This window comes from Staurois parvus, unplaced genomic scaffold, assembly GCF_062004578.1.
Source record: "Staurois parvus isolate SC_StPar_1 unplaced genomic scaffold, SC_StPar_1.0 ptg000425l, whole genome shotgun sequence".
Taxonomy (NCBI): Eukaryota; Metazoa; Chordata; class Amphibia; order Anura; family Ranidae; genus Staurois; species Staurois parvus.
The window spans coordinates 2600696-2627456 of record NW_028318221.1 but is presented as its reverse complement, the minus strand read 5'-3'; the positions used below and the strand labels follow the sequence as shown (position 1 = coordinate 2627456).

General features: G+C 39.4%; 1 protein-coding gene across 1 annotated transcript in view; it reads left to right on the top strand.

Annotated features, from left to right (window-relative positions):
- ATP8B3 (ATPase phospholipid transporting 8B3) overlaps positions 1 to 26761 on the top strand; it is a 217822-nt gene that overhangs the window by 126665 nt on the left and 64396 nt on the right. The window contains 4 exon segments of the mRNA XM_089687466.1: positions 15455 to 15678; positions 16863 to 16946; positions 19031 to 19261; positions 24856 to 24994. Coding sequence (XP_089543592.1) covers positions 15455 to 15678; positions 16863 to 16946; positions 19031 to 19261; positions 24856 to 24994 — 678 coding nt within the window.

The window sequence follows — 26761 nt, the reverse complement described above, 5'->3', positions numbered from 1 at the left end:
AGTTAAAGGTGCTAAGGGAGTGGCTTGATGAGAATTTGGAGAAGGGCTTTATCAGACCCTCAACATCTCCTGCAGGAGCAGCCCTGTTCTTTGTTGAGAAAAAGGACTCCACCTTGCGTCCATGCATTGATTTTAGGGGCTTGAATAAAATCACTGTTAAAAACCGTTACCCACTCCATTTAATCGCAGAGATGTTGGAAAGACTCCGCTCTGCCAAAGTCTTCACAAAACTTGACTTACGGGGGGCATATAACCTGGTACGCATGCGTCAAGGCGACGAATGGAAGACTGCCTTTAGAACCAGATATGGACACTTTGAGTCCCTAGTTATGCCTTTTGGCCTATGTAATGCTCCCGCGACTTTTCAGCACTTCATAAATGATGTGTTTCGAGATTTGTTGGACCAGTTTGTTATTGCTTATCTGGACGATATCCTCATCTTTTCGGACAACCTGGTGGAGCATCGCAAGCATGTCTGCACTGTATTCAAAAGGTTAAGGATGAACCGACTTTACATCAAACTGGAGAAGTGTGAGTTTGAACGAGCCCAGATCCAGTTCTTGGGATATATCGTTTCTTCAGAAGGAGTGAGCATGGATCCTAAAAAGATCAAGGCAGTGGTGGATTGGACTGCCCCTGGAAACGTTAAGGAAATACAACGATTTATTGGATTTGCAAACTTTTATAGGAAATTCATAAGAAACTTCTCTAAGGTAATAGCACCAATTACACAGCTGACAAAGAAAGGAGTGCCCTTTGCATGGTCAACTGAGGCACAAACTGCTTTTAGTAAGCTAAAGACTCTCTTCACATCTGCACCAATATTGGTACATCCTGATCCTGAGCTACCTTTTATTGTGGAAGTGGATGCCTCAGACTCCGCCGTGGGAGCTATCATTTCTCAGCGACGAGGAGAAAAAATGCAGCTTCATCCCTGTGCTTATTTTTCTCGTTTGATGTCATCTGCTGAAAGGAATTATGACATTGGGAATAAGGAGTTGCTGGCAATTAGGGAAGCCTTTTCCGAATGGAGGCATCTGTTGGAAGGGGCTAAGCATCCTGTGACTGTCTTCACGGATCATAAAAATCTAGAATTCATCCGTTCTGCCAAGAGATTGTCTTCTAGACAAGCACGTTGGTCACTGTTCTTTTCCAGGTTCAATTTTATTATCTCATATCGACCTGGGTCAAGAAACAGAAAGGCTGATGCCTTATCACGAATGTCGTCTGGGCCTCTCCAGGAGAACACTTCTGAATGCACAATCCTGCCTCAAAAGAACTTTCTAGGGGCCACAAGTCCTAAGGCATTCTTGAATCTTCTTAAAGAGGGGTATGAGAATGACCCACTTCTCAATCATCCACCTACAGACATTAACCTGACTTATAAGAATGGCTTTTGGATTCAAGGACATCATCTTTATGTACCTGAATCTGTTCGGGTGGAAGCTCTCAAGTTGGTTCATGATTCCAAACTTGCTGGGCATTTTGGAGTCGCTAAGACCGAAGAACTATTATCACGTTCCTTTTGGTGGCCGGGGTACAAGAAAGATGTCAAACGCTATGTGACCTCATGCTTGACCTGTGCACGCAATAAGATTCCCCGAGCCTCCCCTTTGGGATTGCTTCAGCCACTCCCTGTTCCATCAAGACCATGGGGGTCTATTTCTATGGATTTTGTGGTGGATTTACCTCCCTCAAAAGGAATGACCACCATTTTGGTAGTGGTTGACCGTCTCACTAAAATGGCCCATTTTGTTCCAGTTAAGGGGGTGCCCACTGCTGAACAGACTGCTGAACTGATGGTTTGAGAAATCTTTAAACTGCATGGAATCCCTGATGATGTGGTGTCTGACAGAGGTGTGCAGTTTACTTCGAAATTCTGGAGAAGTTTTTGCTCAGCCTTAGGTGTTACAATTAATCTGTCCTCTGCTTTTCATCCCCAGTCTAATGGTCAGACTGAGAGAACTAATCAAACAATGGAACAGTATCTTCGATGCTTTGTCACTTATCTTCAGGATGACTGGGTGGACTGTCTTCCCACTGCAGAGTTTGCATACAACAATTCTAAACATCGTTCCACCTCTCAAAGTCCTTTTTACTTAAACGCCGGTTACCATCCAGTTTTTATTCCTGATCTCCCTATCACAACTCCAATCCCTGCTGTTACCAATAGACTAACTACATTGCAGGAGATTCAAGAGAAATTGATTGAGACTTTGAGGGAAGCTCAGCAGTATTACAAAAAGTCTGCAGACAGACACCGGAGAACACTTCCTACTTTTCATGTGGGTGAGAAAGTTTGGTTATCAACAAAGAATTTGAAGGTCCAGATGCCATCTGCTAAGTTGGGTCAAAAGTTTGTGGGTCCTTTTCAGATTTCTGCCCAAATCAACCCAGTCACCTTTTGCTTACAGCTTCCGGATAGTATGAGGATTCACCCTGTTTTTCATATATCACTACTCAAACCGTTTCAGGAAAATCCTTTCCCTGGAAGAATTTTTCCACCTCCTCCACCTGTTGAGGTACAGGGTGAAGAAGAATTTGTGGTGGAGAAAATCCTTGATTCCAGGATCTTTAGGAATAAGTTACAGTATCTGGTTCAATGGGAAGGATATGGACCAGAAGAAAATTCTTGGGAGCCTGAGGAGAATGTTCATGCTCCTAGACTAACAAGAGAATTCCACCAGAGGTTTCCACACAAACCTAGTCCTAAGACGTCCAGAGGACGTCCTGGGAGGAGGGGAGTACTGTCAGGGCCTGGACATGTGATATAGCTCCACCCCTATATCCACCCACAGAACCTGTCTAGATCTATAAAAGGAAAGCAAGAGCAACCTTTCTCATTCTCCTTTTTGTCCTCAAGATCTACACCTGCAAGACCGTGATGTTGCGAAAAGTCCCTACCTGCTGATTGAGTTGGAGTCCATCTAGATTCAGCTTCTTCCTGGTGCAGTCACGCATCTTAGGTTGCTAAATGCACCAACAAGGTGAAAAGACTCTTATGGTGGTCTTTTGGCGCTAAGGAGTTCTCTAATTAGAGACGTCGGAACCTCATGTCACCACATGAGCTGGTGTTTGGATACTGCAGCCCATACTGCATGTGTTTCTAAGCACACCTGAGCTGAATCCTGGTGCTGGAGTTAGTGTTGCCTTTTCCTTTTCTCCGTCTGTCAGGGCCTGGACTTGAACCTGGGACTTCTACTGTGTCAGGCAGTAACTCTACTCACTGAGCTACCTAGGATGCTGGACAACACTTTGCCTCATCTATTGGATAATCCTGCCTTGTGCCTTGTTTGCTCTTGAACCTTGAACTCCTTGCTCCTCCCATGAACTTCCTATATAAGCCATGTCCTTGGACTTCCTCCTTGCCAGATTATTGTGCCTTTCCAGCCAATATCCTGCTACTGTTCCTGCTGCTGTCTACACCTCCGCTACTGACCTTTGGCTTGTTCCTGACCACGATTGATCTGCTACCATTTGTGACCGACCCTTGGCTTGTGACCGACTCTGCTTTCGTCTGATCCCTAACCTGTTGATCCGCTATTGGTTCCCAGTCTGCTCATTCCCTGGTGGGGTGATCCTGAGATCTGCGACCTGGTATTAACACGCAGCCCAATCCATCTCCACCATTAGGAGCTCTGGTGAATACCGGTTAATACTTAGATCCCGCACCTCAGGTGAGCCTGCGTCATTCCCAGGGGGATCCGCTGGTGTACCTATCCTGCTGGTTCCAGGTAAGCCTTTTACTGCTATAGCAACTGGTCTCTGAACCTGACCTTACACCGTGACACCGTCAGGTTTGTGCTATCCCTTTTTGTTTTTCCTCCCTTGCCTTTACCTTTGTTAGGCTTCATCATACTTCCTTTGTAGGAGTGATTTGGGATTTTTCTTTTGTCAGCAGTTTTTTCCTTTCACCTGTGGCATTCCCTGTGACCAGCATACATGCACGATCCAGTCTGGGTTTTGTGGCTGTTTCTGGTTTCATGGCTGGCAGAGTTTCCCATTCGATAGGGTAGTCTCCAATGTACAGAAAATAAATTGGGATAACACTATGTGCACTGTTGTCTCACATTCAGACTCAACTGGTTATTCTGCATGAGGTCAACACAGCAGCAGTGTCGTACATTCAGAAACAAGGGAGAACTGATGGCAAATTACAAAAGAAGTTGAACTAGCATGTCCCTGACCGAATGTAATCTTCAGGGGCTATGGGTGATGTGCCTTCTGGGTGCCCAAGATATTGAAAGGGACTGTCGAACCAGATGTTTTAGTTCCCAATGAATGGGTCTTTAATCAAAAGATCTTGCCCATATCACTCAAAATTCACAATTCAAAATTCACAGGGTGCCTCTCTTGCTACCCTCACCAGTTGGTGGAGGAAGTGAATGCTCTCATTCACCCAAAGATTAATCACCTAGCAGATGCCTTTCCTCTACTGCATTTGGTCATGAAGTTACAGGGAAAACTGTTGTCTGACAGTCTCACTGTGATAGCAAGCATGCCAGATTGGACTGAAGGCCTTGGGTTTACCCTAGCAATGGATCAAGCACTTCAGCAACCAGTGTTTCCACAACACCTGTCCCAGGATGGACTGGAAATTGAGATAGAAGGATTGGAGGACTTGGATAATCCCCTGGCAGTGGTAAAAGCTGGCTAAGTTCCGGGAAAGACGTCAACAAATGCTTGTTTCTCCAAAGTCTGGAACACGTTCACAATCAGCTGAGCAGAAATTTGATCCTCAAAATTCAGAGGTTGCCAAGTTGCTATCATTCCCTCATATGGATCTGGATTTGGGGCTCAGCCTAGCTCTGTAAGGGCTCACATTTCAGCTTTCACTAGGGAAAATGGGTGTGAGAGCTGCCAGGGATACACTTTACGAGGTTAGTCCTGAGACTTTGCTCTGAGGAGGAATAAGGTTCCCCAGTGGGATTTTATTCTGGTCCTGGATTTACCTGACAGGACTCTGTGTGCACCAAAAGAAAGCAATCCTCAGTGGGACATCACTCGAGAGGCAGTGTCCCTTGATAACTTCAGGGTGCAGACTTTGGATCTGCAAGCACTTGGAGCTACAGAGTCCTACCCCCTCGAGCACCTTTGTCCCCAGGTTGTCCCCTGTTTTCATCTTGCAAAAAAGTGGTGATTCCATTCTTTCCAGCAGAGACAGTACCTAACCTACACAAGCTGGGTGTACTAAGTGTTTAAAATACATACCTTTAAGGTGCATCCTAGTTTAAATCCTCTGGGAGGCTGTTTGTGTTTCCATCAGGCAAGTTCGGAGGAGGAAGCTACAGCAAAATCTTGTCATCTTGGAGTGGCAAGGTCATCCAGAAAACATACAGTGAGGCCAGGCAAGCACCTCTAGAAGTGGTCCATGCCTATGTCTTTAAGTTTGGAGACATCTGCAAAACAGCAGGCTGGTTGCCGAAGTACACCTGTCTCAGGCCCTACAGGGAAGATCCAGGGGCTTGTACGCCAATGGACTTCAATGGAATAATAGACCAGCCTTCCATGTCAACTGTAGTAAAGTTTGAATATACATTTTTAGTTCTCCCTGTTTAGCTTGTTATTTAATCACATGAATACTACCTTGTTGGCGTCAGGAAAACAGAAAATTGTATCAAATACTTACCGTAGTTTTCCTGACGCCACTCCATGGCAGCATATAAACCCTTCCCTTTCTTTTGATCTTGTTATATTTAAGGAGAATGGAGGAAGTTGCTCTTGCTTTCTTTTTATAGATTTAAACAGGTCCTGTTTGTGGATATAGGGGCGAAGCTACATCACATGTGTGCTACCATGGACTGGCAGCAGGAAAGGAAAATTACGGTAAGTATTTGATACAATTTTCAGTTTTCATACATGTTGCATTCACTTGAATAAGCTGCAAAGCAAAATAGTAGATTGAAAATCAAGCTTGCACTTTTTTCGTTAACACAGCACATCACAATGCATCATATGTGGTGCACTGCAATGTATTTCCTTAGTAAATTGGTGTGCCACTGAAACACTGTTTTTATATGTTGTGGTTAACATTTGTTATCACAATGCATAGTGGTGAATGGGCCCTTTGAGTCCCAAAACGTGCTTTGGGTTAATTACATATGAGCAGTTTAAAGTGATATACTGTATCTAAAACCCAAACTTTTTTTCCTTTTGAATAAAGTAGGGAACACCTGTCTTTTTTTTAGCCATACATGTAATGTTCAATAGATTTGCCTTCATTTCCTTCACTTTCTAACAGGAAGTGAGAGGAAATTTCTCCAAAGTGAGGGAAATCTACTTTTAGACAGTTGTCAGTGGTACAGATATCCACTTTGGGGGATTTCCCCTCTATTTCTGTTCTGGTGGCAATTCAAAAGTTTAGATTCTAATTGCCTTTGATATGCTAGAAGTTCAAATGCTTACCAACATTAAAGCTGCTTTGCAAAGAAAAGGTGACCCATAATTATTCCATGGCCATGAGAATTAAAGAAAATGTTTGGTTGCAGTCACTGCAGCTAAAAGAGACACAGCCTTTTTTTAAAGTGTATCACTAGACAAACCTTTTCAAAGTTTTTCATAAGGAGAAGGGAATGGTTAGATCCCCTCTCAGATTTTTGTCTTGTTCTTAATGTCCTGTGGCAGCGATTTCCATTTGCTTCCTATTCAGAAGGCAAAAGAGGAAATGGCTTTCAATTTCTCCAAAGAGGATACATGTAATTTTAGAGAGTTGTCAGAGGAAAAGGTGTCACTGCTGGAAATGCTTTCCTGTTTCAGCAAAAACAGAAACAGCAACGAATTCCTGCTATCATTTCTAATTGTCATAGCTGACCTAAATGCACTGTTTAATGGGCAACTATGTGGCAAATGAGGTTTAATGTTGATAAATGTAAGGTTATTTACTTGGGGGCTAAGAATATGCATGCATCATACATACTAGGGGGGGGGGGGGGTACAACTGGGGGAATCAATGGTGGAGAAGGATCTGGGAGTTCTGGTAGATCAAAAGCTTCATAATGGCATGCAATGCCAAGCTGCGGTTTCTAAAGTGAGCAAAATCCTCTCTTGTATTAAAAGAGGTATAGACTCCAAAGAGAGAGATATCATATTACCCCTGTACAAATCATTAGTAACACCTCATCTGGAATATGCAGTTCAGTTTTGGGCACAAATTCACAAAAAGATTATTGGAGAACTGGAGAAAGTACAGAGAAGGGCAACCAAACTGATAAGAGGCATGGAGGAGATCAGCTATGAGGAAAGATTAGAGGAACTGAATTTATTCTCTCTTGAGAAGAGGAGATTAAGGGGGGATATGATCAACATGTATAAATACTTCAGTGGCTCATATAGTGAACTTGGTGTAGAGTTATTCACCTTGAGGTCATCACAGATGACAAGTGGACACTCTTTACTTCTGGAGGAAAAGAAATTTAATCTCCAAACACGGAAAGGTTTCTTCACAGTGAGAGCTGTGAAAATGTGGAATAGACTCCCTCAAGAGTTGGTTTTGGCCAGCTCACTGGATTGCTGTAGCCTCCCTGACAGTATTCCCGAGTGTAGCTCGGGGTAAAGTTTCAGTACCAAAAGCGGTAACCCTGGGCTACACTCGGGCTTACCATGCGGTGCTGCTCCGGGATCTGTTCTTCACTTACCTTGTCCTGTGCTCCCGCGATGTCCCTCCTGCAGTGTCCCCGGCAATGTAATCCGGCGGATGCTGGCATCTGTCATCTGGGTTCCGTCCCCTGCGAGCGTCGGGACGTATGGGGACAGAACGGCGGGAAATTTGAAAATGACAAAAAGTGACATTCACTCAATACACTAAAATCACTAAGTAAAACATTACTGTATCAAACCATTTCACACACATTTTGTCCCGAGTGCTTTGTCCTTTGCCCTGCCTGCATTTTTACTGTTCTTTCTGCCTGGAAACTGAGAAACGTCCATGGCGTCCAAAAAGTGTCCCTTTAGGTCAAAACTGGTTTTAGACCAGCTAGAGAACAGCGATAGTAAATTAGAACCACTTGTAGAATTGAGTGATAATGATTCGTGGGGAAATTTGTCATCAGATACTGAAAACGATTTTGCAACTTTGCTCAGTGATGTGCGAACTTGGCGCTATATTTCAAATTTCAGTGTTTTTGGTTTGATTATATTATTGAATTAAATTTATTATTATATTATTATTTTTTATGATTATTTATTAAATTATAATTTATGTGTTTCAAATTTAATCGTACCCGGGATGTTTACTAGACTCTTTTTCAGACAGATTTCAGTGAGTTATTCCTAAAAATTACAGGCCTACAATAAAAAAATACATATTTCCATGCAAAAAAATGTACCGCTTTGAGCACAGAAATATGGACATAATCAGACCGCTAGGGAGGTTAAAAAAGGCCTGGATTCTTTCTTACACAGAATATAACTGGATACTAACATTTATAGGTAAAGTTGATCCAGGGAATATCTGATTGCCTCTCAGGGGATCAGGAAGGACTTTTTTCCCCTGCAGGAGCAAATGCTTTGCTGGTTTTTTTTTTTTGCCTTCCTCTGGATCAACTGTTGATATAAGATTATAACTTTTTTTTTTTCAGTAGTTGAACTGGGTGGACTTTTGTCTTTTTTCAGCCACACTAACTATGTAACTATGTATTTAAAGTCAGTTTACTCAAGAAATTAAAGCTGAACTCCAGCCTTACATTCAGTTCTTGCACAGTTGTACAGCCTCTTTGCTTGTACTGAAATAGCTTATTATGGATTCACAGCGCATTGTAGGATTCTAACAGCGTGCATTGGAATTTGCAGAAAGTCAGATACAGCCTATCTCATTTCCTGGTTGCAGGACATCCAGCATGATCTAGACTTTTCCTCCTCAGCCCTCACTGTCCATGTCCTGTCCCCTTCAGTCATTGGATTTCAGTTCTTTTAATCATGGATGCTCAGCATCAAATGTGGATGTTAACTAGGGTGATCTTCATGCAAATGCTGTCTGCCTAGGAACTCCTCCAGAATGACATCCACCCATTAGGGTATTTTGAAGTTTGCATATCTCTTCACACAAGTTGCATCAGGGCTGAGGGCTCTCAAGTGGAGTTCTGAGAGAGTGCTTTAAAGTTTTTAGAAAACTGTACAGAACCCTGCGGGCCCCCATAAGTCATGATCAGGGGCAGACTGACTATTTGGAAACTTGGGCACTGCCTGAGGGCCCAGGGTCAGTAGGGGGCCCCATGAGATGCCCCTGGTACCTTTTTCATAGGCTTTTTTGAGTTTGGGCAAGGACACAGGGGCCCCATGATCCCCTATTGGTCCATGAGTTGTCAGTCCGCCCCTGGTCATGATCTGCCAACAATACACAGAGAAAGCCTTAGTGATTACATCACTGGATTTAAAATGCAATATGTAATAAACAGGTTTCGTTAAATTTAATTTAAAAAAATTAAATAAAAAAATGTAATTCATTAACAACATGAGGGGGAGTGAGGAATGAAGGAGAGAAAAATATAAAGCAGATTAAAGTCCAGCTTTAATATTTAATTTTAGATTTTGGATGAGAATATCAAAATGTTAATTAATGCAATAGAGGAGGAAACAGGAAAGAAACAAATATTTTTCAATGCACCATACATTCTGTTATCTGCACTTGTGCTCTGACTAAAATGGATGATAGAACTATCAGGCAATAATGCAGGCAAATAAATCAGTGATCTATGTGCAAAGAACATGAACATGAATAGATTCTTCTTACTGAGTTTATATAAATGAATATACCTAACATGAACTGTTCTTGTTCATCTTGTGTCCAGGGCGGAGGTGTGAAACTGCCTTCCTCCCCCCACCATAGTTTATTACATGAGTCAGTGTCTTTTCAAGGCAAGAAAATAATTAACATAAGTAAAATAGGTTTAATAAAACAGAAATTTACCCACAGTCACCCCTCCTGTCCCATCTCTCCCCCATTTTTCTCTGCTCTGACCATTAACCTGATTTGGATGGATAAGCCAGTGACAGGACAAATGCAGTAAATGGTCCCCTAATTTCTCCTTTCTGGGTTGAACAAATGATATAATGAACATGCAAAATATTAGAGCTCTATGACTTCAGTAAGAATGGCCATTGTCAGGACATTATAAAAAAGGAGCTGGTGAAATTGACATCTTTATGGGTCTACTATTGGCTATAACTCTGAGTGATCTTTTGCAATCTCCCTTTTTGGAGATACTTCATGAAGAACTGCTCTTGCAGATATTGGGGTAAATTCACTGAGATATAAATACTGCATACATTTTTTAGTTTTTAACTCATGCGGTATTTACAGTATTTTCTGGCATATAAGACTACTTTTTATACTTAAAAATATACCCCAAAAATTAGGGGTCGTCTTATACGCGGGGTATAAAATGTGAACCTTGAGTTTGTTTGGGTCAAGCTGGCATGATGTGGGTAATACTGTACATACAGTATACCGTGATGAGCCAAGCTGGCTCAAAACAAATGTCCCTATGACAGATTAATCTGTCAGCCCGCTGGATGTGTGGTGTATATACAGTATACTGCGCTGAGCCACGCGGTTTCAAAACGTACCGGTACGTCCCTACTGTAATCAGCCCACTGGATGCGTGTATGTACGGTAGCTGCGGCTACATACAGTATACACTGGGCCAATCACGGCGCGTGATGTATTCTACTAATGAATACAAAGCCTGCTCGGATTGGCTGAGTCAGAGAGGTGGGCTGATGATGTCACAACCTCAGCCAATCCGAGCAGGTTTTGTATTCATTAGTAGAATACATCGGCCGCCGTGATTGGCCCAGTGTATACTGTATGTAACCTCAGCTACTGTACATACACACATCCAGCGGTCTGATTACCGTAGGGACGTACCGGTACGTTTTGAAACCGCTTGGCTCAGTATACTGTATATACCACACATCCAGTGAGCTGACAGATTAATCTGTCATAGGGACATTTGTTTTTAGCCAGCTTGGCTCAGCGCGGTATACTGTATGTACATTACTGCACATCCAGCGGGCTGTATATATACTGTATGTAGCCGAAGCTACCGTATTACCGCACATCCAGTGGTAACCATCTGATTTGGAATTTGATCCATATGATGACTGTCTTACAAATGTATCACAAGATGTCATTCATGAACTTATGATGTCAGAGGATGAACATGAGGATTTTGAAGGATTTTAAATACCCGTAAGTCATAACCATTTCAATTTAAAAAATCTGATGTTTTTAAATGGTGTTGCCTCGGAAGGGGGGTAGTCTTATACGGCGAGTGTAGCCAAAAACCTATGTTTTAACTGGAAAATTAGGAGGTCGTCTTATACACCCAGTCGCCTTATACGCCAGAAAATACGGTATCTCAAAAATAGTCAGTTCACTAAAAAACATGCGTTATTTACCAAATGCATTAAATATTTATTTGCGATATTTAGTGCTTAGCTTTTAAATTTTTTTTTCAAGTTTTTTTTGCATTTTTTTTGCAGGCTAAGACTGCACCAGAATGCACACAGTAATATTGTGAAACTTTAAAAACATTCTAGTATGATTTCATTCATAAAACAATCTCCCTTGAAATGTTACAGATTATTTTTATTCCTGAACTCAGAGGAGAACATTTTTACACTGATACATTATATACTTTTCACTTCCTTGCCAGTGCATAGTTCCTTTAATACTTATTTTGTACATTTCGAAAATACTGTTTTTTTTAGTGAATTGAATTCAATGATTTATCTCACTATTTTAACAAATGTGCGGTATTTACCTTACATTTGATATTTTACTTTACTGAATTGACTCTTTTAGCATCTCATGGGATCTTTCTGAAATATTGAGTCATGTGACATTCATATCGCATGCACTAACCCTTAGTGAACTGACCCCTTTGTATGTGCAACTGTGCTATGCTTTTCTAATACCTACTTTTCCTTGTTCCTGATGAAGTAGACCATTGGTCTAGACTAGAGAGTAATATCCCCCCAGCAATGACCCCCCCCTATTTATACTGTGACAAAAACAAATATAATACAAAGATTGTATGAGGGGTTCTCTGCATATGGGTGGTCATATGGAGGCAGAATAGCACAAAATATTGGGAAATGCATGTACTTAACTTTCATAAAATATAAAAAAATGGAAGATTTTATATTTAGTACCTGTAAAAGTACCGGCTTTCTTACATAGATTTTCTTAGTTTACAAAGGGATGAGGGCACAGGATAAAAGTCTGAATTGTTAACCCATGTAATTCTATCTCATTTGACACTATCAATTCATTAAAAAAAAAAACTGAAGTTCCAGTCTAACCACAACAGAACAGGTATATTGTACCCCCTTTCTGTCCAGGCCATTTTTCTGTTTTCAGTGCTGTGATAATTTCATTGCCAAGTACTCAGTCATGAAACACCATACCATAATTAATTTTAAATCTTTTTTTAGACAGGTAGAACTTTCAGTTGGTGGTATTTAATGACCACTTTTTTTCATTTTTACTACATAATAGAGAAAAAGAAAACTAAACTTTAAAAGTTTGCCTTACTTTATAGTAAATAAAAACATATCAAGTAAAAATTCCAGGGCAGTACAGACACCCTTAAAATTGCCCCTTTTTGAAAAGTGGATACCCCAAAGCGATCTTATTTTTTGCCACATTATTTTGGCAATGAAGAAATTAAAGTTGTTAAACATTACATTAGGGTGTGCATAGCCTTTAACCATTTGCTGCCAGAGCCATTTGTGTGTTATTACTTGTTTAAAAAATTATGATAGCCCTGAAGACTAATTAAAACCCTCAAACAATACAGTATATATTATCTTAAAGCAGACACATTATAGAATAACATGGTGGTAGCTCCAATTTTTTTTTATGTCATACAATATTGTCACAATGGTTTATCAAATGCAAAATTTCAGTAAAAAATACACTAAGGTAAATTTTTGGACATACAAATGCAATGAATAAATTTTTGTAAAAAATAAAAGATGAGGTTGCACCAAGTAAATTGATACCCAGGATGTCCAGCTTTAAATTTGTGCACACCCACAAAATGACAACAAGCTTCTGCTCCCAATATTTTCCATAGGTATTGCCCTTAAAGCTTCTACAGGTCATAAATGTGGAGGGGAGCCTTGAGATTTTGTATAATTTTAAAGGATGCGTTGACTGAAAAACATTTTCAGTCACACTGGCCTAGATAATGGAACTGAGATCGGCTCCCAGGTTCCTGGCAATGGACACAGCAGGGTGGCAATCTATCTGTCACATGGCCATGATCAAAGGTTAGATCGCAAACAACCTATTGCTGACCCCCCCCCAATCTACAACACTTGAACACTACAGACATGTGATAAAGAGGTTTCAAAATGCCTTTCCAACATGAAAAAATTATTTTTTTTTAGACAAATTCTCAGACAACCTAGAGTTGAACATCTAAATTCTAGTGTAATCTTTTTTCACAGCTGATATTGCTGTTAAGTGGGACAAATAGATCTACACTGCATTTTAGTAGAAGTCCTTTGAATCACACCTCATAGGTCCATATTGTTTGGATTGCATAAAATCTGACAAAATATGTGAGTACTGGGGCTGTAGTCACCCAGAGTCACTGAGGTGCCTTCAAGTTTTTTCAGGGGTGCCTTGGCAAAATGCCTAAAAATTGCCCAAAAACTGTGTACAAGCCAGCAGGTGAATCAAGCCTGCCTTTTAGTTACTCAAAGCCACAGGTTTTCATTGTGCACCATTAAAACTTCCTAGCCACCAACATAAAAAAAAATGATGACATCAGTTGATGAGTGATGAGGAGGACATCATGCACCTGAAGAGCATCCTTGCTTGCCTCTCCTGTGCCCCTCTCTCTCAGGACTGGGGACACATTAGCTGATTGAGTGAGAGAAAATGAGGGAGAAGAGAAACAATGGAATACTAATCAGTAGTGATGGGCTGCATGTTCAAGCCAAATGTAAGCCCAACTCGAACATGGGCCATTCGTGTGTTCGTTGAACACATGAACAGTATGGGCGTTCGGCAGGCTCTTCACCTGCATTGCCCTACAATGCACTGCCCCCTGACAGGGCATTGTGATTGGCCAAAGCACTGCACCTTACCTCGCCCCCCCCCCCCTTTCCTGAGCTGCCAGGCTGCATGCTCAGTTAAGGGTTTGGTATGGATTTTGGGGGGACCCCAACGCCATTTTTAAAAAAATGGCGTGGGGGGGGTTTCCCTCAAAATCTATACCAGACCCGAAGGTCTGACCTTTTTTTTTTTTTTTTTAAATTGTCGGGCAATGCCGACAATTCTTTTGACATTCAGCTATCAGCGGAGAAACCCGCTGACAGCAGAAACATGAATGAGTGTTTCACTAATAAAATATCGCATGACTTGATAATAAAACTCATGCAGTATTTCAGTAGCTGAGCGATATCTTACCTCATACTCAGATGCGGCAAGATACCGCTCAGTAAATTGTCCTTGTTCGAAGTTAGTGGTTGAACTTTCGGTAGGTTCGAACCAAAACAGGGGGGTGTTCAGCCCAACACTACTAATCAGTACCAGTGTGCAAGGGTGTATTTGCTTTGGAAGAATAAATCACCTCTGACATTGGATATCCCACATGATGTTGCTGCATTCTGTAAAATTATTAGTTTAGTTTTTTACATTTTGTAATGGGTTCCTTAAGATTGTGCAGAATTTTAAAGGGTGACTTGACTGAAAAAAGGTTGAGAAACGCTGGAATAAACTGTTTCTGGCTGTGATATTGCTGCTTACAGAGCTCATTATTGCATAGCATGCTCCATGAACTGCAGCAGAAGTATTTAATAAATAAATACTGTAAGTTGTGTATAAATATACCACAACAGAAAAAGTGTTAGAATTTCTGTAAGGTTGCTTTGCATAGCTTTATTGAGTAATTGTTATGTTTACACAAGCCAATCATTACATTAGGCTCTCCATGGACTTTGAATTAAATGCAGTATATGAGTGAGTTAATCAGTTACAAGAATCATTATTTATCCCCTGAAAAAGTGATTGGCATCCCAAGACCATGTTGATCCCAAGATCCAAAGACCATGGGATCTTACTATGTCAGTGAAATGGCTAGATATGTCATTCCGACATTACAAATACTAAATGCAGTATTTAAGAGATTCTGAGTGTACTGAAGTGAGTGAGGAGAATCAGAATTTGGTATGTAAAACACACAAATATTTAATTTTGGTCATGTTATCATATTTATGAAATTACAGTTATTTCTTTTTAAGACCATTTTTTTCTTAAAAAATTGGGTTTTTTTTAGCATTGGACACAGATCTGTCCAAAAGGGAATCTTTTTAATATGATGTTAAGTTATTAAGTTCTTGCCTTATTAAATTACCTTGACTGTTCTTTTGTGAAACTTGGTAAAGCATTCCACACCAAAACAGATTTCCCTATATAGCTTACATTGTGCTCTTTTCTCAGCTGCTCACATTGGAGTTGGTATCAGTGGCTTGGAAGGTACACAAGCTGTCCAGTCAAGTGACTATGCTTTGGCTCAATTTTCTTATCTTCAACGCCTTCTACTCATTCATGGACGGTGGTCCTACCTACGTATTGCAAAGTTTCTGCGATATTTCTTCTACAAAGCATCAGCCAGTGTTTTCTGCCATGTGTTATATGCATATTTCAATGGATATACAGCTCTGGTATGTATTATTGAAATATATACAGTATAATATCAATGTAAGAAATCTAATTGTGTGAGAAATAATATTTAGAGTGTTTATTTTTTAAGGAGATATAAAGTGGACAATAGGCATAAAAGCATGTCAGTTAGCTCCATTTTGGAATGCATGTACTCCTTTGGATTGAAAAATGATAGATTTTTTTTTAACACTCTCCTTGCTGCTGACCTCATTTTACCTTGGAGGCATAAAAGGATACATGTAGATTCTCATTGCTGACTTGTCGTTTTGAAAATGCTAGTTGCCTAGTTGACATGCTTTCCTTCTGAATTCAATATTTGGGGTCATGACCCTGGAAGAAGTCTGCAGATCTTTATTTTCTCTATAACTCTCCTCATCTGTCTCATGTCTGGTTTGGTGATTCAGAAAGCCATGAAGCAAGAGGCAGGCAGCTACTATTTTTATAATGGTAAGAAGGGTAGCCTCTACAGTAAAAAAAAAAAAGCAAAAACATTAGCCACAGGAGTGCTGAAGCTTCAAAAACACAGGTTCAGTTTTCTATATACACAAAAACTTGAAAGCTCCAAACAGGGGCGGACTGACAACTGATGGGGCCCCCGGGCAATAGGGGATCATGGGGCCCCTGTGCCCTTGCCCAAACTCAAAAAAGCCTATGAAAAAGGTACCAGGGGCATCTCATGGGGTCCCCTACTGACCCCGGGCCCTCGGGCAGTGCCCGAGTTTCCAAATGGTCAATCCGCCCCTGGCTCCAAAGCAGGCACCAAAAAGTACTGTAAATACACATTTCTTCTCCAAACAAGGGAATACATTACAATATTATGCAACGTGAAAATCATTAAATATTGGGTGAATTTTACAATGTACTTACATTTACTGGGTAACAAATAGAATACTGTAAATGGCACGGGAAATCATTTTCCCGATGAAGAATAGATAGATGCTTGGTTAATCATTTTTGATGAAAACTTTTTATGGGTAAATCTTATTTGAAAATGGGCAAATCTTGTTTGGAAACAGGCATAAATCACTGTGATAACTAGAGAGAATGAGGAAACTTGAATCTTGGTAAAACAAAATTGGCAAATTTCAGCTAAATGATGGGCAAATTTCTTGTTGTATCAATGACGAATACACCCCTTAGTTATGACACTTACATTTACTGTTTTTGCTTCCCTGTAATGCAGACTGTGTTTGACAGCTGGTTCATAGCCTTCTACTCTGTACTTTTTACTGCTTACCCAGCGTTGTCCATGGGATTGTTTGAACAGGTGAGAACAAAATGTCTGATTCTTTCATTAGTTGCATTCCCAAATATTAAAATGGCCTTAAGATATATATATACAGTATGTGTGATTTATGCTGTTAAATATTACATAGTTACAAAGTAGATTAGGTTGAAAAAAGACATAGGCCTATCTAATCTCTAGTCACACATGTATGTGTGTGTCAGTATGAGTCTCAAGAAAGCACTACAAATCAAGGATAAGTCCAGCAAAACGTTATTAATCACAATGGTAGGTCAGAAGGTATACATGCTTTGGGGCTAATCAGGACTAACAGACAAAAATTGCTATTGTTAGACTTTATGTTTACTGTGCGAACGTTTTAGGCAGGTATGAAAATATGCTGTAAATTAGGAATGCTTTCAGAAACAGAAGTGTTAATAATTAACCTCCACCATGCTCCACTGTTGCCTGTAGACATGCATTATTGTACATCTCTCCAGCCCTGCGGTGAACTAATTGCCTCTTGCTATACAACCAGAGTTCAAATATTGACTCATGAGTCCAGAGCATGGCTGCCATTTTTCTGCATCCCTATGTTTTTATGCATAGTTGAGGCGCTTAGCATTGTTTCAACATCAGAGGCATAGCTTTTTGGCCTCAATTCTTCCATGAAGACCACTTCTGGACAGTAGATGGGTGTACCTGGATTCCACTGGTTTCTGCCAGTTTTGTGCTGATGGCACTGCTGGACATCTTCCAATTTCAAAAGGAAGTAAGCATGATGTGCCTTTCATATGCTACATTAAGTTTCTTGGCCAGCCACTGCGTCTACGATCCTCAACATTTCTTTGTGCTTCTTCAAAAGAGCTTGAACAGCACATCTTAAAACCCCAGTCTGTTTTGAAATATTTGTCTGAGGGAGACCTAGCTGATGCTGTTTCGTCTTTTTTTTTAAAATATCATGAATGTGCCACGTTCCACTCAAAATTACAGCATACTAAAAGCATAAGTGCAAATAATAAATGAATCCAACACAAATACAACAAAATGTCCGTATTAACTGCTTGATTCCCTTTGAATACTGTAGAGCAATATGTCATGATATTTTAATACTATTGGCACATTTGTATGAGTATATGTATGGTGCAAGCGATCTGCTAACATATATGTATCACATTTTTGGCACAAAGAATTTGGCATAGCAGCTCACAAGTTTTTGTTGTATTTTGTTTCGTCTTGTTGCTATACTCAGTCTTGCTATGGTATATGACCTGTGAAATGAAACCGTCTTCCACAACCTTACCTTAGTAACAGAGTTTGGCTGTTCCTCATACAGTTTTAAGCTTCCTTTCTGTTTCAGTTAATGACTGTGTTTCAAACTTCATATGAACTTGATGATCATTAGCACCTGCTTGGCATAATTGGTGTCAATCATACACTGGACTCTAATCCAACAGAATCCCTGACTTTGTGAAAGCATGCAAAGTTTACAAGTGTAAGAATTGATGCTGGTTAGAAGCCAAAGAGTAGTCACACCAAATAATGATTTGATTTAGATTTTTCTTCTGTTTGCTCACCTTGCATTAGGTAAATTGATAAAAATAAACAATTTAAATATATATCTTTGAAAGCATTCTTACTTTACAGCATTACTTCACACCTTCCTATAACTTTTGCACAGTAATATATACTATATATATAGATACAGAACCTTGGGCAACAACAGAAAACTATTAACAGATTACTCTTACATTACTGTTCCAATTACAAACTATTAATAGAACACTTGCCTAATAATCCCTACTTCTGGTCTGGTTTTTAACAGTTCTTTCGAAGGGGACAAGTGGTCTCAGCTTCTCTCTATCTTTCCACTTCCTGCTTCTGGGGTTTTCAATCCAACAACCCAGAGATAGGAAGTGCTATACAAAATTATTTCTGTGATAAGCAGCACTACAATTTCTGTGATAAGCAGCTGGACAACTACAATGATTTCCAGCATCCCCATTGGCCCTCTGCATATTAAGATTGCAGAAAAGTTAATCCCTAGAGTTCTGCTTTAACATCTGAGTATTTTGCAACTGTTTTATCTGATTTTGACTTCTTTTATACTTGTGTTTTTGTTTCAGGATGTCAGTGCCAAAATGAGCCTACAGCTCCCACAGTTATACAGAACTGGGCAGACTGATTCACTCTTCACTTACAAGAGATTTACATGGTCTTTTATAAAAGGCATTATAACTTCATCAGCATCTGTCTTCATACCATATGGAGCTTGCAGAGACACTGCTGGTCCTTGTGATTATCAGTCATTTGCTGTTACTGTAGCGACTGTGGTTATTCTTTCTGTCACTCTGGAGGTAAATATTATAATACTATTCTAAATTAACACAAGATCTTAAAAATTTTTTTGCCTTTTGTCAGGTAGTGGACTGAAAAGCAGTAACCCATAACTGCCATCAAATCAAGTAAAGTGGGTCTAAAACCTAAAGGTTTTTTACCTTAAATAATTCTATACATTAAGTTTAAAAAACCTTTTGCATCACAGGATCTCCCCCTCACCCCACCCCCCCCCCCCCCTTTATATGTACATGAACCTAATTTCGATCCAGAGCTGTTCATGAGAGCAGAGGCTCTTTCCACTCACTCTCTCCTCACAGGGCAGCATGCTAGCAGTGGGAGCCATTGGTACCAGTGGGGGACCGCAGAAGAATAGGATTGGGGCCGCTCTGTGCAAACACATTGCACAGAGCAGGTAAGTATGATGTTTGCTATTTTAATAAAGCAAGCTTTGAGGCTTTACAATCACTTTAATCTGACTAGAGTTAACTAAGACTTGTTTTGCTGATATTGGCTACTAAACGTAAGACAATATTATGTCCTTTTCTGCTGTCCTATTTAAATTTGTATGAAAAAAGCTTACCTTAATTTACCTGTGGAACAGGTATTAAATTGTCTTGCCTCACTGTTTTTTTATGTTTGAAGAAAAACACATAATGACCTCACACCTAAACAACTGAAATAATTTAATCACATTTTCATCACAATTGCTGATAATTCTACTGTTAACCTCTTGGCGCTGGCCGAACGCAAATGTGAGGCCTCCCGGCGTCTGGGCCACATTTGCGTTCTATTAAAATAAAAATATATGTGCTGAGAGCACGCACCCTGCGCGCTCCCAGCACACATGTCCGGTACTCATGGAAAGGTCCCGATCTCCTGTTTCGATCGGGACCTTTCCCGATCATGTGACCGCCGTGTTGGCGTGTCACGGTGGTCACATGACCCTAAACCCCGCCCCGTCTCATGGCTTCTGAAACTCTTAAAGGGCCAGGAGGCACCAGCACCCAGGGGTTCAGTTACATAGTTAGTCAGGTTGAAAAAAAAACATAAGTTCATCTAGTTCAACCAATAGAGAAGAAAACACAAGTCTATCTAGTTTAACCAACAGAGAAAAAAGCACAAGTCCATCTAGTTCAAACAAAAGAAAACAATAAACAGATACAACAACAAAAAATAAATAGAAAACCTCTATACACAGAATCCTATACCCACAGTTGATCCAGAGGAAGGCAAAAATAACTATAAAGCATGATTCATGATTCTTCCTGATCCCCCAGGTGGAAATCCGATATTCCCTGGATCAACTACCCCTGGTGGGTGCTATTACCTATAAATATTGGTATCCAGTTATATTTTGAGAATTTAGGAAAGCATCTAGTTCTTTTTTACAATCAACTGAGCTAATCAGAACTATTTCTTGAGGGAGTCTATTCCACATCTTCACAGCTTTTACTATGAAGAAGCCTTTACGTATGTGAACGGTAAATCTCTTTTCCTCCAGATGTAAAGAGAGCTCCCCTTGTTCTCTGTAATGACCTCAAAAGAAATCACTTAACACCAAGTATTATATGGACCACTTACAGTACATATTTATACAAGTTGATCACATCCCCCTTATTCACTTCTTTTCAAGAGAGAACAAGTTCAGTTCAGCTAAACGTTCCTCACAGCTGAGCTCCTTCATGCCTCTTATCAATTCACTTCTTTTCAAGAGAGAACAAGTTCAGTTCAGCTAAACGTTCCTCACAGCTGAGCTCCTTCATGCCTCTTATCAGTTTGGTTGCCTTTCTCTGCACTTCCTCTAGTTCTCTAATATCCGTTTTGTGAGCTGGTGTCCAAAATTGAACTGCATACAGTATTCCAGATGAGGTCTTACCAATGATTTGTAAACAGGCAAAAATATGTCTCTCTCTGGAACCTAAACCTTTTTTAATACAAGAGAATATTTTTTTCCTTTCTTTAAAAACTGCAACTTATGAATGCTCGATGAAAGCTTTGTGACTATTTTGGACAAGATTAAATTTAGAGAATAAAAACTTTACTTTTAAAGTTTTACTCTTTTTTTATAAATATGTTACACCAAATCGATTGCAGTAATTTCTAACCATTTAAGCAATGGTGTTCCTAAACAGATGATAATTTTTCATACAAAGATATAAACATCTGGTAAAAAGATAAATATTTTTTAAAAATGTAAGGCCCATCACAGTAAAAGACATCTTTAAAATCTCTCAAAAATATTTTGCAATATGAAGTGTTGCTCAGCATATATAATATCATGCAAGTAACTCTCATTAAGGCAATTGGGCCTTGTATTGAAAACAATTCTAAAGGGGATCATTGCTCTGGCTTTACTCACATTTGCATACATATTCACACTCAGATGCTTCCCAGATGATCCCATCCTTGAATGTTCACTCCATCTACGAGCTGTAAATTGAATCTTCCTTTCTTTATATGATACATACAGCTCCATGGAAATCTTATTGGGTCCAGGAAATCTGCCTTAAGCTGAAATGAAGGATAGTTATATTGGCTCTGGCTTTGCTGAATTGTTTTTAAAGGGGCATGATCCAGAGCTGGTATTCTTATTTTCCTTTACTACCTGATCAAACATTGACCTGAAACAAGTATTTTTAGGTGTTTAATGAATACTGATGTGAGAACAAAAACCAACCTCCAGTGAATGTGCATCATCTTGGTGACTAGTCTCTAGGGTATGTGTATTACCCTTTACTGACCAGTTTTGTCTACGTGTTTGAACTGAACAAATTTGCAGTACGTGAGAGAGGACTGTATCTCCAGCACTATTCCCCACAGACTCTCTATTTTGTGATCCTGCACCATAAAGCCAACACCCTGGACTCACCCTGGACTCATTACTTTCTGTAGCACCAAGGACCACTGTCACAGGAAGAGGATTACACAACCTTTTGGAAGACTCAATAAAGATTGTGCATACAAAGCATTTCTAAAAAAATGCAGCTGCAGCAACTTACACATTCTTATGACATTCCCTTTAAAGACATTTGTACATTATTAAAATCCTTAGTTATAGTCTAATTATATCAACATTATTAACAATTTTAAACAATTATATAAATAAGAAAAAAAATAATAAATAATCGTATTACATGCAATGCATTTCTTATTAGGTAACTTCCATGTAATTGGTTTAGTATGTATACCACTAAGCAGGGCTTGTTATTGTATATAGATATAGATAAATGCCAAAATATACATAAAAATTACAAGCTATTCAAAATATAAATGTGTACCTGAGATAAGTACTCTTTTATTTGTGATAATACTTCTGCTTCAGCGGAAGTGAACGATTGTAGGTGTTTGTCCACATACATCTGCTGTCATGTGCATTGACATTTTAAAAGCTGAGCTCCAGGATAAGCAAATCTTTTTGACATAAAAGAGGATTTTGTATTCTTACTTGATTTTTCACACGCTTTTTGTATTTCTTCAAAATGTGTGCAGTAACCCAGTATAAAACTTTACCTCTGTCCGGCAACTTCCTATATTTGTGAACATAAATTGTTAGGTGTGCTCTGAGGAACACCTCATACAGAAGTTCATCTCACTTGAAAGCCTTTAACATTTATGGCTAAAAGCATAAAGTACAGCAACGCGTTTCAGGGGAAAGCCTCCCCCTTCTTCTGTGCTCGAGCAGTCAATGTTAATGAAACCACAACAGGATCTTACAGAACTCAGCCAGCTGCCTTTAGTTATGTCAGGAGACCTTAGTTTTCATCAAGCCTTAACACAGGTCTACCAGTGCATTTTGTTCCGATTTCATTAACATTGACTGCTCAAGTCTTGAAAAAGTGGGGGTCTTTTCCCCCAAAATGGGATGGCTGTATTTGATACTCTTAACCATTAAATTTTTCAAGTGAGATGAAGTTTTGTACCAAGCGCTCCTCAATAAACACCTAAGAATTCACCATCTGGTGAGCACTTCCTTAGTTACTATCAGAGAGGGATCAGCCTAGGACCAGAACATACGGTAGTTCCATAGTTTATAAGGTTAAAAAAAGATCCATCCAGTTCAACCTCTGTGTGTGTATGTGTGTCTGATTTTTATCCTCTAACAGTTCCCTTAGCCCTGTATATTCTGCTTCCTGAGTAAGACATCTACAGTTTTTCACATTTGCCAATACTCTCAGCTAGTCCCACTTCCTGGGGGATGGGGGTTCCACAATTTTACTGTCCTAACTGTATAGAACCCTTTCCTTAATCCAAGGGTAAACCTCATTTTTTCTAAATTGAAATAAGGGCCTTGTATCCTCTTCAGAGACCTTAGAGTAAACAGTTTATCACAATTACTGGAGTCACCTTTAATATATTTGTACATGTTTTATAAAGGGGTAGAATGATTGATTTATTATGTATTTCTACTGCATGAGAGTAGTCTGCTGCCTTTGCTAGCTGCGGCTTGACATTGCATGTCATTGCAAAGTCTGATCTACAAGCACCCACAGATCCCTTTCCATCTCTGTTTCTCAAAGGGGAGCCCTTCCTAATGTGTATTTTTGGCACCCAAGTGCATAACTTTACCTTTCTGAATACTGAACCTCACCTGCCTGCTCAACCCCCAAAGACAGAACCATGAGGCCCACCATTCAAATAATGAGTCATGTATCACTACTCTTTGGACCTGTTGATGTAATTAGTTTCCTATCCATGTATGGTATATACAATTTTATCTACTCCAACAGAAGTTATTTTATAGATTTAACGTTCATGAGGTACAAAATCTAAATAAACTCTGACCACAGGACTTTCAACAAAAAAAATCTCACTTTCTTCCCCATAGAACGATACCAAATTGGTCTGAAGAACAGTCTTTCATAAATCCACGCTGGTTGTCACTTATGATACCTTTATCACAGACTTCTGTATAGTGTCCCTTACCATTTCCTCAAATACCTTCCATACTATTGATGTTAGGCTGATTAGTCTGTAGTTTTCTGGTATACATCTCAATATGCCCGAGAGCAGTACCCAGCTGCCCATGCCCTTTGACAATCTCTTGCCTATTAGCCATAAAATGTCCTGAATTGATTTTAAATACTCTGCTCTCATTGATTTCAATGGGGTTTGGAAAATTCGGAACTTAGGAGCAGTGAAGTGAACCTCTCAGGGTCTACTTATACTATATCTCAACCAGATATGTTTATTTATGGTAGATCCATTAGAATCATCTTTCACTTCTAGCAGTCCACGGCTATCACACACATATCAGACATGTATTTATGGCCAGTCACTGCTCCTCTCTCTCCTTGTGCAATGTGAATGGTCTTGTGTTGGCCCCTCTTCTGTAGTTTTCTGTAGGCAGCTTGTAGTATGTAAAATCGATGGATCCCTCTCACAACTCAGGTCTTTGCACAGGCTATGTGTAGCACTGTGCTGATGTTATTTTTACAAGGTAAAAACTGGGTTTTCAAAGGCATTTGGTGCACACAAAGTGGATTTATATTCTTTGTTATTACTGAGGAGTGTTTTTAATTGAACTGTTTTGTGTGCAGAGTTCAGCTTCAATATTTTAATGTTTACACCAACTTAATCTCAACTCACAATGCCAACATGTTTTCTTTAATAGATCACCTTTGAGATTTCACATTGGACTGTTTTGTCAGGAATTGCCATCATCGGTAGTCCCACTGTTTATTTCTTCATGTCTTTTGTTACCCAATCATTTCCACTGTTCAAACATCTGCCCACTATTTTTCAGTTCCCAGGTAAGATATTATTATTAATATTATTTTACTATACTGCAGATTGTGCCATCTAATGCTTGCTAAAAAAAAAGCCATGATTTCTTCACAGCCATCATTGTTTAGCAATGAGCAAAGAAATTTCAGCTAAACTGATTTTACCACAAAATTTTAAAATTCATCTTTGAAATCTCAACAAAATAATCATTTCATTTGGCCATATTTTCTGCTTGGGAAAATTTGTTTGAAAATAAATACACACATTTAGTTAAACGTTCCCATATTGCTTTGTGTGTGTTGTTTCATCGTTTTTTGTGGGGTTTTATTTATTTTATTTTTTTTTACAAAGAAATAAATTAAGGCAGGAAGTAAAAAAATGAGAATAACAAATGGAAAGCAGCAGTATACAATAATTTAGTTGTGTGTTTTTTTAATTGAGGTTGTGTAATGTAAACCCCATCCTATACAAATTGGACACCCTTAATATATATGTGAAAATTCATATTATTGCAATTTATAACAAATAAAGTGGAACTAAACTTCGCTACTGGCACCCAGAGGTTTTGCTATGATGTACAAGCATGCACAGCATATTTGAACATTATGGGAAGCTGATAAAGTGCCTTCTCTTTTGTTGCTCCATTGCCTAGTCTATTTCCAAGTTTGGATGAAGTATAGGATGCTAAGATGAAGTATTTCTCAAGCACGATCATTGGAGTTACTTCATCCTGGCATTCCACATTGTGAAATGTGCTCTATGTTATGCATGCACAGCTCAGTTTACTTTTAGAAAACAACATTGACAGGTTTTTTTAGAACAGTTATCTATGCATGTCTGTGTACTTTTAGAAAAAACATTGGCAGATTTTCAGAATTTAGTTCCACTGTAATACTGCGATCATATTATATTTTATATCTAGCATTCCTCTAGGTAGCCAAGGGGAGCTTCTAGTTTTCTCTTCCGTTTCCAATAATTTTTATTGGAAAGTGTTTTACAAGAGGAAACTGAATTTATTTATTAACTGAATTTATTCTCTCTTGAGAAGAGGAGATTATGAGGGGATATGATCAACATGTATAAATACATCAGTGGGTCATATAATTAACTCGGTGTAGAGTTATTCACCCTGAGGTCATCACAGAGGACAAGGGGGCACTCTTTATGTCTGGAGGAAACGAAATGTAATCTCCAAACATGGAAAGGTTTCTTCACAGTGAAAATGTTGAATAGACTCCCTCAAGAGTTGGTTCTGGCCAGCTCAGTGGATTGCTTTAAAAAAGGCCTGGATTCTTTCTTAGATACACAGAATATAACTGGTTACTAACATTTATAGGTACGGTTGATCCAGGGAATATCCGATTGCCTCTCAGGGGATCAGGAAGGATTTTTTTTCCCCTGCAAGAGCAAATTGCATCATGCTTTGCTGGGTTTTTTTTACATCCTCTGGATCAACCATGGGTGTAGGATTATAACTTTTTTTTTTTAATGGTTAAACTGGATGGACTTTTGTCTTTTTTCAGCCAGACTAACTATGTAACTATGTAAATGTGATATGAGGTCCCCTACTGTCTGCAGCTCCTAAAACAGAGCAGGGAAATTTCTGGGACATATGATGCAAGCCTAGTTGGGGCCATATACCATTGCAAAATCACTTTTAAATTAGCCTCGATTATGGAGGTATTTATGAGGGACTTAGATGCAGAGTGAGCTATCTTATACCAATCATCTAATTCCAATATTTCACCCGTATCTTTTTCCCATTGATGCATATAAAACTGTTTCGTATTCAC